This window comes from Haliotis rubra, unplaced genomic scaffold, assembly GCF_003918875.1.
Source record: "Haliotis rubra isolate DU_JTF1 unplaced genomic scaffold, ASM391887v1 Scf3, whole genome shotgun sequence".
Taxonomy (NCBI): Eukaryota; Metazoa; Mollusca; class Gastropoda; order Lepetellida; family Haliotidae; genus Haliotis; species Haliotis rubra.
Genome location: NW_025766968.1, coordinates 211,363 through 226,874, shown reverse-complemented (window position 1 = coordinate 226,874; position 15,512 = coordinate 211,363). Strand labels below are relative to the sequence as shown.

Below are 15,512 nucleotides of genomic sequence, written 5' to 3'. Positions count from 1 at the left end.
TTACTTTATGATTGCTTTAGACAGCACAAGACCATACTCAATCACTCACTCATACCACCCTACATACCATATAATTGTAGAAACAAAATTACTGGTAAACATGCAGCTAAGGACAAACGGACTGATCAACAGCATCCTTTATGTCTTCATTTCCTGCTAGGAAGCATGACCAAGACACCATGACATATTGATCTCAAAGGTGATAGGAAGTGAAACTAATTGATTTCAAAATACCCTATGGGTCGTAATGATTTTATAATGAGATCCTCCCGCGCATCCACTGACTTGTGAGACTTGAGCTATAGATGTAAGTGTGAAGAGGATGTCTCCATACACTCAATGTGAAACCTTCATCCAGGTTCTCTTCCTACCAATGCATTATACATACAAAAGTGATTTCAATATAACACATTCATCGGGAGTCTTTATGATTAAATTCCCATGTCAACTTGCATATTAAATCAACTCCATTACAATTACTTGGACACAGATCTAACAGATGAACTGGAATATAAATGTACAGGAATGTTCATACAGCTTAACCCTTTTTTCCTTCTTTATACAGTCCCATTATTAAACTAATGCAGCTTAACTGCATCTACATTCTATGCCCCACTATGCTATACGTGTTTACAACTTGAAGTACAAATCAAAATAGCTACATTGTTATATTAGTGACATTATTGAGAACATTGTTATATTAGTGACATTATTGAGACATTTTCTTTTCCATATCTTGGTTTGAACTCTGATTTCAAGAGAACTTTACTAAGGAAATAAGCTTAAAATCAACCCTGACATTCTTTTCATATTGTTTACCGTCATTTGGCATGTTCACTTAGAGAAAATATACAAAAATATAACAGCATGGTATTTTATACTGCTTATTGAAATATGAAACATCATGCCAGGATAATCAGTCGCAATTATCCATGAAACAGATTTTACTGGGTTTGAAGGCAAAAATAATGGTGAAAATTATATGCATGGATTGATGAATATATTTGCGAAAAAAGGGAACAATTGTCGTGTTCTACTGATTGATCACAATTTACATTAAAAACACACAATGAAACATACCAACAGTTATACATTTACAAAGGACTGATAAAAAGTTAAATACTATCATTTATGAAGGAACAGGAGTAATTACTGGTTCAATAAGTTTTTTTCTGATCTGACATAAGATTGTATACATTTTGTTCCCTGAACCATCTCACATTAAGATCAGCAGGTCACAAAGTGGACAGGCTTAAAATACAAGATGAACTTGCATAGGTCAAACACGAAACACATAGAGATATTATGTTACTGTACATATCACTCAACAATGATGAATTCAGCCAATAATTGTAGTTCCATCAGCAGTGGATTCCAATTCGGAAGAATGATGTTTTAATCAGGGAGATCTAGAGACAAGGATCATATTGTGTAGGCATCTCAAGGGCAAAAGACACATTTAATGACTGAGTACAGTAATCTACCTCAGTGATCTATGTGTCAACTATTATTTCTTTTAAAGTAAGCATTATCAAGGAAAAACATAGTTGTGTTGACTGCATGAACTAAATAACCCAGATCTTTTTTACCAAATTCAATTTATGTTGTGAAGTTACTTTGACACCTATTTGTAGATAATAAACAGCAACGGATCGACCATGCATAAATCAGCTGTTTTCTCTTTCACTCAGCCAACTAATGAAGATATTGGATAACTTCTTAACAATGTAAAAACACAGAACAAATATATACCCTTTACAGGTAAAATGAGCTTGAAAGGCAAGGTATTGGGACATTGTGCCTAGGATAGTGTTGGCTGGAACTAAAGGCAACAGGCTGGGTAGCATGTCGGGAAACAATCAATAAGTCTCCATTATCTTCTACCTGTCTAGTAGCTACAGGATTGATCTAACTTCCCTAGCTGATACCCAGCTCAATGAGAGAACCATGTCTAAAGATAAAGCATTATTTATTGAACATCTCAAGAATCTAACGTGCTGCAGATAATTTAACAAAAACCTAAACATTCTTGAGTTACAGCTAAATATTGGGATAATTGATAGCTTGATATTCTAGATGTGAGCCTGTTTGCCCATGGTGTATAGACTGAAATACCTGTTTGTGCACTTGAGATGGCTATATGATGGGTTTCTAATGTCATTTTGCAGTCTGGTATCAAAGTGTGAAAACTCTTGAATGATTACTCTGTAGACAATATGGGTTTTAGAAAAATAATTACAAGTCATGCAGTTGAAATCTTTCAAGTACGTTTGTTTGTTGCCCCACTCAGCGATAACCATGACCTATAGTGATTGAATCTCTAACACAGAGCCCACTGATCTGTATTGTGAGCAACGATCCACAATGGTTTGGGTTAAGATGACATGCAATCAACTGAGTCACTCAGAGCCTGACCACCCAATCCATTTACTAAACAGTGTCAGTATTTCACTTACAGGAGGCACTTGATCAAAATGGACAACATTCAGGCTGAAAGCCAAGTTGTTAGGTGTCTGTTTTCACCATATTTACGCATAGATTGCTTTCTTTGTTAGATGGTGGTGCTATCATATTTCCTTTCCAGAGTATCTTCTGTCAGGACTCCAAATATTTGACATATCTGATGGAGCATGTCCTACTACCTTCACTGAATATTTCTATAATTAGTTTACATCTTTATTATTTTCATTCTATAATTCAATTTTATATATTAATTGTGTGTATATATTTTTAGGTTTATGCATTAGTTCAGATGGTTTACATGTTGACATCAGTTGATGAGAAAACAAAATTTATATAAGTTCCCTTATACAAACCTTTTAAAATTTAGATGGCTCCAAGAGTCACTGTGTTTCTATTCATAGTGTTTTGAATATGGTACCTTTTTTTATAGTGAGATTGTGAAATGATAAATGATACCAAAAATAAAACTTGACACTAGTGTCGCTATGGAATCACATTCCATACCCACAAATATATATTTTGAAATATCAGGGATTTATTGCGTATTCAAAACTATGTGCAATTAGAAGGCAAGTTCATAATTTTTTATCTTGTTCAAACCTGGGATTGTTAAAAAGTTAAAGGTTAAACAACATTGAATTGTAACATTGGATTCAAACCATTAACCTTAAACTGAGCCTCAAAGTGTCTTCCTTCATATTGGTTGTTGTGAACAGCTGCAAAACAGATGCACTGTTTAGTAATATTCACCCACTCACACTTACATATTGGTTATCTGTTAACATTTAGTACAATCCACCTCTACAAAGTCATAAAATTACTTATAATGATAACAGCCCGAATTGGTAAATATTTAATTTTACTGACATATGCTGCATGCTAACTTAAATGGTGTCCTCACAGGGATTTATGATTCCCTGAACATACAATGAAAAGCAAGAGGGTCTTCACAAAATGTGGCATTTCAAGTACCCAAATTCACAAACTAAATGCAAAGCTAGTTTGTATTCCTATTCCTACTAAAACGTTTGGTAGTCACCTCAAGCATCTACACAAATAAGGTAAGATTTATCAGATAGTACTTTACGCAATTGCAGCTTATATTTCAGGGTAGATCTAAAACTCTGCTGGTGATGTCAATGTCCTGAAATACTATCTGTCCTTCATTGTCTAAACTTAATGAGTTAACATAACAGAAGTAGTATGATACAGCATGATATACTGCTTATGATATATAATTAGACATCTCATAGACATAGGAGATAAACATCAATCATATTTTGACATTAACTCACAACATTAGGAAGTCATATACTACCCAAAGATGTGTTTGTCTTGATTACTTGTTCAGTGCCGATCATATGACTGTTATTGTTAGCTATAAATAGTTAGCTCCCGAATGAACGACCACTGTATTGTTTAGTTTACATGGGTCAGTTCTAATCACACATTATCTTAGAGTGCAACAAAACATCTGATTATATTTCTTCATAGCCTAACTAATTCACGAGGTGTGACCCTGAACACGCTAATACCTGTGACCCACAATAGACACAGGGTTCACCTTGGGTATTACAAAATATTGCTTAACCAAATCAATCTTCAGCATCACATGTGATTTAGTCATATAAACTACTGTCAATCAGGTGATATTAACTTCTGAAAATAAGAATAAAAGTATATCTGAATTAATGAGAATACATTTGATGTTTTTGAAGTTCATATAGACGAAATGATATAACACCAAACAATTATTAACTGCTGCCATCTTTTTCTCATGAAAAGTCATTTGAATTCATAGATATGCCTTACATGCACATTACATGTTCTTGAAGTACTAGCCCCTTACAGTGCCATGGCAAAATTCATTTCAATAAATGTGGATTGAGAATATAAACAAACTGAGATAACTTCATCTCTTCATATGAATTATACATGAATTCATCGAAACAGATGCACTCTTGTTTTTCAAATCCATATAGCATCAGTTTCTAATTTATCTGAACAGTCATTGAAGTTACCTGTGGCAAAGCAAACAATGTTTCTAAATATAACATCTTCATTTATATGTATGGGCACTGAGAACGTATTATTTTAAAAACCAATACTGCATCAACAAGCATCCATCATCCTCATCATCTTTCTCTGAATTCATGACAACCTCAACACAAATCGCATTCTGAGTTTGTCAGCCGCACTGAATCCTTTATGAAATGTTAACTGATGACATTTTCATCTTTGTGTGATGAAAAATATCAACCTCTTTGAACCGATGGAGGGTCTAGTTGTACATTAATGAGGTTTAGCAATGGCAACATGAAGCATTTATACCTTAGAACAGAAGGCTACAGTTAGAGCAGCATCAATAAATATTAAAGGCTGCAGTCAAATGTGTACGGTAAGCCTCATCAGAGAGTATGGAGGTCTTACAGTTAACAGATCTCTGTATCGTGATGACCTTATTAAATTAGATGAATATTAGAAAAATGCATACTGCATTTTTTCACACTTTCAGAAATTTCTGAATTTCAGTGACTCAGTATGCCCAGTTAAGAAGGAATTTTAAAACTCTTTAGGCACCGAAAGAGAATACTGGCATATGTTGGTATGATTGCTATTTGATAATGATTCATGAACGCATCCTTATGATATAATCAGAATCATACTATTTTGAGGGATGTTTTTTGTTGCTTAGATTTGAACAAAAGCATAGGAAAGCAGGCAACACCAAATAGTATTTAAAGCTCTGCTTTCATTTGTGTTAAACATGTCTGCATGCACTCTTTGTGCAACAAACATTTTATTTAAAATAGGTTTGGACCAAGACATTAAAACTGTCACAAGCTCTGTTGCAAAATTAACATATATCTAAAGTGTCTCTTTACTTGTAAGCAGAAGAAATGCCAAATTAACATATAGCTTTTAGTTTCAACAAAATCATTGAACACACTTTTGTTACTATCTAGCCAAGACTCAATCCTTTGCTGGCAGCCTTTGTATGGTAGTAGTGTTGCTGGGCAGCGTTAGGCAACAAATACTTTTCTCCATGCAAATCGTGAGTGGTGGGTAGCACTGTGTACAACTGGTAGGGCTGGACATGCTTACCTTGCAAACACCTGGTGTCATCACTGACTTTTTGTGTTCCATTCATACAATTTTCACAACTATTGTGTCTTTACCACCCAGTGGAGTCTGCTTTGGCAAATAATTAAGACAATTTGTTCTCAGGTGTTAATGTTTTATATTGTGCAACAAATGCTTTATTACATCTACATGTACCATGTTGTCATGCATTCTCTGTGCAGTAAACATCTATTATCTCTAATGATGACTGTGTTTACTTCTGACCTTAGTACAGGGAACAGTGTAATTCGTTGTCAGGTGATTCTTCAAGAGCTTAGTTAATGAAATGAATACCAAAATCAGAATGTGATAATTGGTGCACTGGATTGTACGTGACATTGCTTTCATCTCTACATGAAAAAGCTTTGTATTTGTATTTACTTTCTATATTGAGCCCACCATCATCCAGCACACAATGTGATGAAGTCAGCAATCTTGTCCTTCCTCACTAATCAGGCAAAATATTGACTAGCACTAATGAATTCCGTCAAAATGGCCATGACAATCAGTGCAGTATATCCTTGTCCTATTACATGTCAATAAAAAAAAGTTCTCTCATCCTTTGAAGTTAGGTGTGAGATGAGGAGGTGAGGACTGGCATCCCTGGTCGATCTTACACCCCACTGAATCACTAGTTGGCAGGGTCCCTGCCTGTCTGCTTGTCCAATGACAAGCAGACTCTAATCAATGTTGTCTACAGACTAATGGTGTGACGATTAATCAAAATAATCTTAGATTGGTTTGGGAGAATCACTATTCACATGACAAAGCAATCAAACTCAATTTACCAAAATCAAGTACAAACAAAAGACAATAAAACATGTTTAACATGTCCAGGAAAGATAGGAACTGTGATATTGAAACCTGGACCTACTGAATCCAACTCATGTTACTGTTTCTTGATGTAGAATAGTTCTGAAAGGTCAATAATATATATATTTTTTGTTTGGGATCAATGTTACTACAATGTATTTTGATCAACTGGTGGTGATGGATTCATTTATTAAAGACTTGAACAAATTCTAGTTTCCACTAGTAGTGACTAGTACATGTTTCAGACTCATCAGAGTTTGAAATTATTTTCCCTAGTCCAAAAATCTTCTAGACTTGCCATATCTGTCCACAAAGAAATGCCATAAGTCCTTCCGGAATTTACCTTGTCTCAGACTAGCTTTTTCTTTAATACCGCTGGTTCATTTCATGTAATTCTGCCATAGCAATGACAAAACAAATGTTGCCAAATTGAAACTAGTACAGGTAGGAAACCTTCAACATTAACTAATCCCTTCTGGGCAATAAGTAGGCTAGTGAGCATTTCACTGGGCCAGTTTTATGATTCGGCATGCAACCTAACTTATGCATAATTCTATCAAATTATTGCACAAAGTAGCATCTGTAGTAAACCCTAGGGGTAACAGATTAATCAACAGAGTGAGATGCCATTCCATTCTCAATCCTATCACAGCAACCCCTAGGAACACATTCAGGCTATGATCCACTGGTAATTACTAATTATTAAAATTCTGTCAGCAAATACATCTTCATCTCTATTGTGTGTAAAACTAACATCCTCTTATATGTATAACTACATATTTAATTTCATTTATGATCGAACGAATGCAATATTAACATCCCCAAATACACACAGCCTATATGTGTTAAATACTGAAAAAGACAAAGTCAATCATCAGAACAAAAATATAATTTTGAGTTGTTTTCATAAAGAATATTAGAAATTTACTTTCACAACTGTAAGTAATCATCTTTTCAGTTTGCATATATGTGTATATTCTTCACAGATGTATGTTTACAAGTCCAACACTGGTATGATATACATAAACACTATTGAAGCTGACGACGCAGAATTGCACTTCTTGCTGCTTATTATAACATACCGGTATGTCTGTGGTTGTGACTATCTGAGATATGTGATACACCTGAGCACAGATGCATGTTAAAAGTCCCCTTGAACAGAATTCTAAGTATACACATTTTAACAGGTCTGCTCGTTGGTTTAGAAGCACCTAATAGACAAGACCCATGGGAGAAAAATATTGGAAATAACTAAAAAGAGATATCAATACCTTATGTGAATGAAAACATGTGGGCAAATACTGAATGTCTCAAAAACAATTCCAGATCCATGCATTAGTTAAAACCACTCACTGCTTGATGATACAAGCATATCCCATGAGTATAATTACAATATCAATATTGGAACGGATGACATGACTTAAAAAAGTTAACTAAAATCAAACACATTTTAAAAAGTAGCAACAAATAACCAATTTGTTTGACTACTTCAATTAATTGAACTAATTTATTGAAAATGAGGTGATGCTTATGGTGTGTCAACTTTAGTAAGTGGATTAGCTACAGATGCACAACTGATATAAGAGTGCTTTGACCACTTCTGAAAACACGAATCATGATGAAAATCAATATTCATCACCTGATGTCTTTTTTTCCTGAAAAACCTATCATTCTCAGTTCCCAGTGGATTGGAAATCATATATACCTTTTGTCCTTAGAGACCACTGACTGGGGATTCCATTTGTGTGAACAATCACCTTATTGTTCATAAAAATAGTCGATATTCTAAGTTGTCAGTCACCATAGTTCTGTATTGGCAAATAATTCTGACAATTATCAACAGTACATTGTTCAATCTTTGAGCACTCGTCATAGGAATTTGAAGTATATTTCAATCAAAGAGAAACTGAAATATTTCTATTGACACTCGAGATGATTACTGGAGAGAACACCACTCATTGGTACATGCACAATATCCCATACAAATGCCCCCAATGATTTTTCTGTTGACTGAATACATGACAGGAACTGAAATTTTATGAGCACACATTGCAAGCATCAGTGCGTCTCAACACAGGCTAGCAATGTGATTTAGCTAGTGACTACAGGATAGTTCTACTTCTGGCAGTTTACAAATGATGGTTGACACATGCAGTATGAATGCAAAGCAGTTGTGGGTTAACCATAGGCCACTGGTGGATCCCATCTTTCCTTCCTTCTTAATATTTCTTGTCTTAATATATTATCACTGAATTCTTTCCCTCACACAAATAAAACATCAGTAAAAATTCATTACATAAATCAGAAAATCACGAACAGCTGCAAAAATTGCTGATGCAGTGGTCAGCAATATTCACTCACTTACTCACTCTGCCTTAGGACCAATTTTTGTGATGGAAAGTTCAGTTTCAATATTTGGCTTAAATGTGCCTGCACTTAATCCATGAAATTTTGTGTATACCTGCTTAATTTCTAGGGAAATAATAACATCACCAGGCCGGATGAGTATCACTTCCTTAAGTGGCATATAGAAGCTGGTATGATGAAAAGGAACACTTTTTATGGATGGACAACTTCTTTGTTGCAGTAGTTGCGACGTTTCGGTGTAGATCCTAACACCGTTATCAAGCAGTCATCCTAACACCGAAACGTCGCAACTACTGCAACAAAGAAGTTGTCCATCCATAAAAGTGTTCCACTTCAGGATGAGTATGCACTTGGTGAATATCATTATTATGTGATATCACTTCATACAAGATCAAAACCAGCTGCAATGCTGAGGATGTGAGACAAAACATAAAGGCTGTAACCTGTAACGAGGAATATTGCTTATTACCACTGCGTTAAAAAGCTGATGAGTAACATGGCCACCTTGTGTTTAGGAAGATCAAAAGTATCTCCATCATTTGTAAATACATGTGGTGTAAGTTTGGATAAATAGTGAACGATTCTGTGGAGCTCAGCTTGGTCAAACAAGTACATACACAACTGTAACTTCTTCGATTTTCACAAACACTCTGTGATATTAGTTGTAGACAAATAGCCAGTAATTTGAGTCAGTGTCTGATAGAGTAAGATGTGCCAGACCAATTGGCTAGGTTTTTGCTTCTTGATTATTAAGACTGACAAAAAAAGAAGAAAAAGGTAACACTTCAAAGACTCAGTTTACTGGAAGGGTGAATGTTAAAGGGTACGTCATCATGAACCGAGGTTGATGATGAATTATACTACCATATACCCATGGTCTCTGGTTAAACATTGCTAAACTCTTTGAATACATACTGGAAACATCTCACTGGAGGATATAGTCTGCTTTAACTGCCTTACATGGGTTTAAGTTAAACCCAGCATTCTGCTGAAATGTCCACCACATGAAATATAAGACATGGTTACTAATTTAGCTTGAAATTCCATGGTTTTATATTTTTATATACATATTTGGCTAACAAAAACTCAGTCTGTGAAAATGTATAGCTTTGATAGAAACAAATTACTACATTAAAATTAGTGAGTGAGTGAGTTTAGTTTTACGCCACACAAAGCAATATTCCAGGTATATGGCGGCGGTCTGTAAATAATCAAGTCTGGACCAGACAATCCAGTGATCAACATCATGATACATTAAAATGAAAAAGGCGCCCCAGTGAGATGAGAGATTCAGAACCTGTGGAAAACATAGACTTGATTCATTTGGGTCTCTTGCTGGACGGAAGGGGAAAATATGTGTTTCTTGGACTGTGAGACAGAATAATATCTTGTCTATAATAACAAGTATTTGGCTGTTACACAAGATATTCTCATAATTTAAAAAATAATGACTAATTACATCTTATCTCTGTTGTTTATATGTTATATGTTGTTTCCGTAGTGAGATGAGGCTTTAATAAAATATCTGTATTGTAGCTGTATTGAACTTGTAGGTTCTTTTCAGCATTACTTGACAGAGCATAGTGTTAACTGTTATCTCAATTATTGTATAGCTCTAACACTAAATTTGGAATAGAGGCAATTTATTCACTTTTACACACAAATAGTGCATACCCTTACCAAATATTGTGGAAAGTATCATGAATACTGCAATCTGGACAATCATTTGCTTAACAGTTTGCTTTTCAAGAAAAAAAAGTAAATATGTGATACATCTTTATACACCACTGAACTGATATATGAACAGGATACTTCACACTATTCAAATATATGATTTTCCTTCTTGTAGGCAATACAGGGCCTATTTTCCTTCTTGAAGGCATTAGACGGCCTATTGTTACTGATTAATTTCTGTTGCTACAATAGTTATCTTGTCTCTGAATGCTGATGCCTATCACTACATCACTGAGATTCTCCTACAGGCTAAACCATCAAGTAAAGGATGCTAAGTGACAGCATCTCATCGCTTAATAATTCATGAATTGAGGCGGAAATCAACATCAAGGCAAGAAATCAATGAAAGTGTAATACAGTAACATAAGAAATATAACCGAAAGATAATTGCAGATAATGCAAATTAACTGGTTGTCATAGCAGACCAGCATAAATTTACATACAGTTTTATAGAATCAAAGCTGAATAGAGAAACATGAACCAAGGAAAACAATAATGAGGAGAATTATTCATCATATTACACCACATGTCAATAGCAACATAGACATGAAACAAACAGAAGAGGTGTCAAGTTAGAATTCAGAATTATGCAGCACACTGTTATGCCAGGTGAACTATTCTCACCTTTTTTCACAAATGCATCTTTTTCTAAGATCAAAATATGTTGGTTATTTTGTAACTAAGTTGCCTGATTCAAACAAGTCTGACTCTAGACTAAGATTGCAACTAAAACTTTCCATAAAAATTACAATCAACCCATAAGAATAATACAAAACTAGTGCAGTTGCATTGGGGCACCATATGTCCATAATATTCAATAACAACAATATTATGTTTACATGGTGATGCAATGAACTTTGCAGAGCGTGTGTATTTTTACAACCAACACCATTTAGAGCAAGATATCATAAGGCAATCTCTGACTGATATAATTATCTGATTAATATGAGAACTGTGTAGTAAACAGATGCTTGTACAATATTCTGTGTGGGATGACTGACCTATTGATGGACACAGCGAGTACATTAGTGTCAACAGCATTTCCTAAGGGTTATTACTGTAACAGGAGCATCTGCGAATAGCTTCATCCAGTGTTACAGTGTATGACGAATCTGACCTATTGGTACCTATCTTAAAGGACACAGTAAGAATATCAGTAACATCAGAATTCTCATAAGTGTTATTATTGTTTGAGGGGTGGTGAGGTAGCCTAGTGGTTAAAGCGTTCAATCGTCACGCCGGAGACCCGGGTTCGATTCCCCACGTGGGTACAATGTGTGAAGCCCATATCTGGTGTTCCCCTCCGTGATATTGCTGGAATATTGCTAAAAGCGTCGTAAAACCATACTCCCCACTCACTATTACTGTTTGAGAATATGTGGAAAAGCCTTTCCATGTTGTAACATTCTTAATGAGTGAATGAGTTGGTCTGGGTGCTGTCGTGAACAGTATTTCAATGAAGCAAAAAGTGAAACTGGCTGCAGATGTTTTCAACCAACAAAAAATGCTGGTTCTGAGAGATCAAGGATCAAGGGTGAATCCAGAATTTGAATAAAACTGAGAGAACCTTTTACATCATCATAATCCATGATGAGCAGATCCCTGCACTGCTTGTGGATGCAAATCTGGGAGGAGACTTGCGAGCAACACATGCCTCACATTCACAATGAACAAACAGAACAGCATTTAGAATGCTGCAATAACTGTAGCTGAGAACCCTTGGAGCTGAGAACAGTTGTCTGCCTCTTGCTTATTTCTGATATACTGCTTACAAGCAGTCACCTTCATCAGCTGATGTACCTGGTATTTAAGTACAGTTAATGACATACACATGTTCATAAATAGAGTTGAATGTCAATGATCGGGGTATGATGGATACTAAGAATTACGTCACATTTTTATATTAGCTACTGCATCCAACAAATAAATACATAATCAAATACCAGCACAAAATATTCCAGCAGTAGATATTGATAGTTCACATAGGACATGTTGAAACAGAAGTACACTGTATAACAATGAGAGACTGTGAGAAAAGACAGTAAAGGTAAAGTTGAATATTCTGCTGTGTGACCCACCTTGTCCTTAATCCCTTGGTCAATCTCTTCAATAGGCCAACCACAGTAAGGAGTTGGAAAAACTCCATAGTTTTCTGTGAGTGTATTTCCCTCATGGAGAAGAGGGTCTGGTTCCACATGCTGCTCATCTTCATCATCATCGCCAAACCTAAGGTCACCATCAACAAGACGTGCTGTTTGCCCTTTCTTGAGCCGTTCTTGTGCTTTCAACTTCTCTGACTTCTCTCGTATCACAAGTTCCTCATATGTTTTCTCTGTAAACTTCCTGAAGTGGCACATTTTGCTGAATGGTTTTGGCTTCTCCTCCTCAGGTTTGATGGGTTCATTATCCATCTCCTCCTTGTTTTCAGGAGGAACTTTACTAGGAATGTCCTCTGCTGGTGAGGAAACCTCTTCCCCAGGTGGGATTTTATCATCTTCGGGAATCGTGGTGGCTGTGTTTGTGATGTCTTCATCTTCAGCTTTCATGATTTATACATGCAAACATCAGGCACTGCTTCAACTGATTGGTCACTGTACTGTGTCCGCGGCAAGTGAAGGTTTTACGTTTTTTTAGAGTCTACTACAGTGGAGTCCCATCAATACTTATTTCCATGTATGCCATCTTCTTTTTGTCTCATGTTTCCTGCAATTGTACATACACAGTGATTAATAAAATGTGTCATTAAATGCTGACTAATGTTATTACATACCGACTAAAACTAAATATGCACTCATTTCAAGTTTAATATCATTTTCAGGTCATTGCAGTTGTCTTTGGGTTGTTTACACTTTGGGATAACATTATTTTAATGTATGTTTTTTCATTGTACTTAAATACAGGGGTTGACAAATACCATTGCGGGGTCAGGTCCAGTGGATTTCTCTGGTCTGTCAAGTAAATATCCACATTAATCTTTACTGTGGTACAGTAGTGCCAAACTACTGAAATGTTTTTTTAATATATTTTTTGATGGTACGTATTTTGATGATGAAATAAAAATGCAATTGCTACCAAATTGTTAATTGTGGTCAAGTGAAATTTATATTTGGCCAAGTGGATTTTGAAAGTTTACTGGACCTGTGTCCCCTGGAGTTTTGAAAAAATGTTCAACCCCTGGTAAATATTATTTCTATGCATTTCAATGTACATAAATGAGATTTGACTAAGATTTCAAAAGATTACTAGGCTGACACTAGTAAAGTGGGGATAACACTTCAAAATTAAATGAAAAAACATCATGATCCATAACCATTTCTTTTTTGTTCCAGTGTTAGCCACCATCAAACATGAAATATACCTTCTTTTTGGTCAGCATCCAAATTTGTCAGAGGAGTAGAATGAGGTTTAACAAAGTCAAATTCTTGTCATTTGGGTTTCAATTACCGTTTGTTTTGGTTTGCCAACAATAAACTACAGAGTAAACTACAAATGCACATTACTCCAGTTCCTAATTTTTAATTGCAAGCAGCTGCTAAAATCTGTTTCTTCATCTTATTTACCACTAGCATTGACTCAAAGCATAGTGGGTTAGTTAATACCAACTACATGTACATCCATACAATGATGGGTTTTCTTTTCTGTCAAAACTAGGTATAAAACTAGTAGACTTGCATGTTCCATTATCTCCTTAGTGGCAAGTAAATAGTCATTCCATTCATCTAACATACTACTTTGTATGACTGACTGAAATTCATCAATACACATACATATGTAAGATGTTTAAGAATTCAACCACAAATATTCATTTCTCCCAAATCTGTAACCTACAATGTTTCATAAGGAACACAAGAACAAAATACCCCCAACATTTTCATAAAACCAAATCTATTTGAAAAAGCCCAGTCCAGAGTCCATAACTAAATCAAGTTACTTTAGATTTGACACATTCATTTATGCTTTGTGAATACTGAAATACCAAGAACTGAGAACCTAGTGGTCCATATCCATAAACATGATATGGTTATAATCTGGATGATACATCTACGGTAAGTGATTACCATCAGTTACACACAATCCATCAGATGGCATATACGTAAATCATACATACTTCACTTCTCTACAAAATATTGTGTCTAGTCTTACCGTCACTATTACCGAGGAAGGCAGCAGAATTACAGAAGAAGTCCTTCCACTATTAATGCGTCTTCACAAACTCTGCATATCCTCTCAATAGGCAAACAGCTCTAAGTAACCCATGTTCACGCTTTGCATATTTCGTCCCCAACAACGAACACCTTGCGACACACTCGTGACTGCCGTTACACAATAATACTCACAAACATGGTGTTCTAAAGACTACCAAAGACTGGGGTTCAAGTCGGCAAAGTTTTGTATGTACGGAAAGGTATCCAGAATGTGTATTCTAACAATTGGAAAAAAGACAAAAAGAACGTCCTTAACCACACCACGATCACTGGTGTGTATCAACTAAACCTACCTTGTCATTAGGCGAGTCTCTATGTCAAGTTATTAATCCGAGTTTAAAGATCACATAACGACAGCCACGCCGAGGCAATACTGCCAACTCGCCAGACATCGACTGATCCAAGTCGACGACGTCACTCAGGTGTATAGGATTCCTTTACCATGTGACTGATCAGCAGGTATTGGCCAGCTATAGTCAGCACGGGCATACATACTGTTCATATGTCGCCGATACAAGTCAACTGTTTCTTACCTCAGTTCATACAGAATAATTTGACAAGTGCGAGTTTTCGCAGCGAGAATTTAGTCTAGCTTGACGAGGTCCAATTAACACAATGACTTTCTTTTGTTCTCATTAGTAATAACTAATTGATAAGGGCAAACGCTTGGTTGAAGCCGGTCCCCACACACAGTGTTTGTTTTGAGAAGGTATATACCAGGTTACATCGATCGAGTCCGAGTGTTATTGATGGTAACCGGCGATTGCTTACTCTTAACATGTGTAACTTATCCCCTGCGTCGATGTC

At 35.7% G+C, this 15,512-nt stretch overlaps 1 protein-coding gene across 1 annotated transcript in view; it reads right to left on the bottom strand.

Moving 5' to 3' along the window:
• LOC124282390 (sodium channel protein 1 brain-like) overlaps positions 1-15,264 on the bottom strand; it is a 71,867-nt gene extending 56,603 nt beyond the window's left edge. The window contains exons 1-2 of the mRNA XM_046718364.1: positions 14,999-15,264; positions 12,579-13,203 (exon numbers count right to left, since the gene is read on the bottom strand). Coding sequence (XP_046574320.1) covers positions 12,579-13,046 — 468 coding nt within the window. The 5' untranslated portion in view covers positions 13,047-13,203; positions 14,999-15,264. The remainder of the gene's footprint in view (positions 1-12,578; positions 13,204-14,998) is intronic.
• Positions 15,265-15,512: the final 248 nt, after the last annotated feature.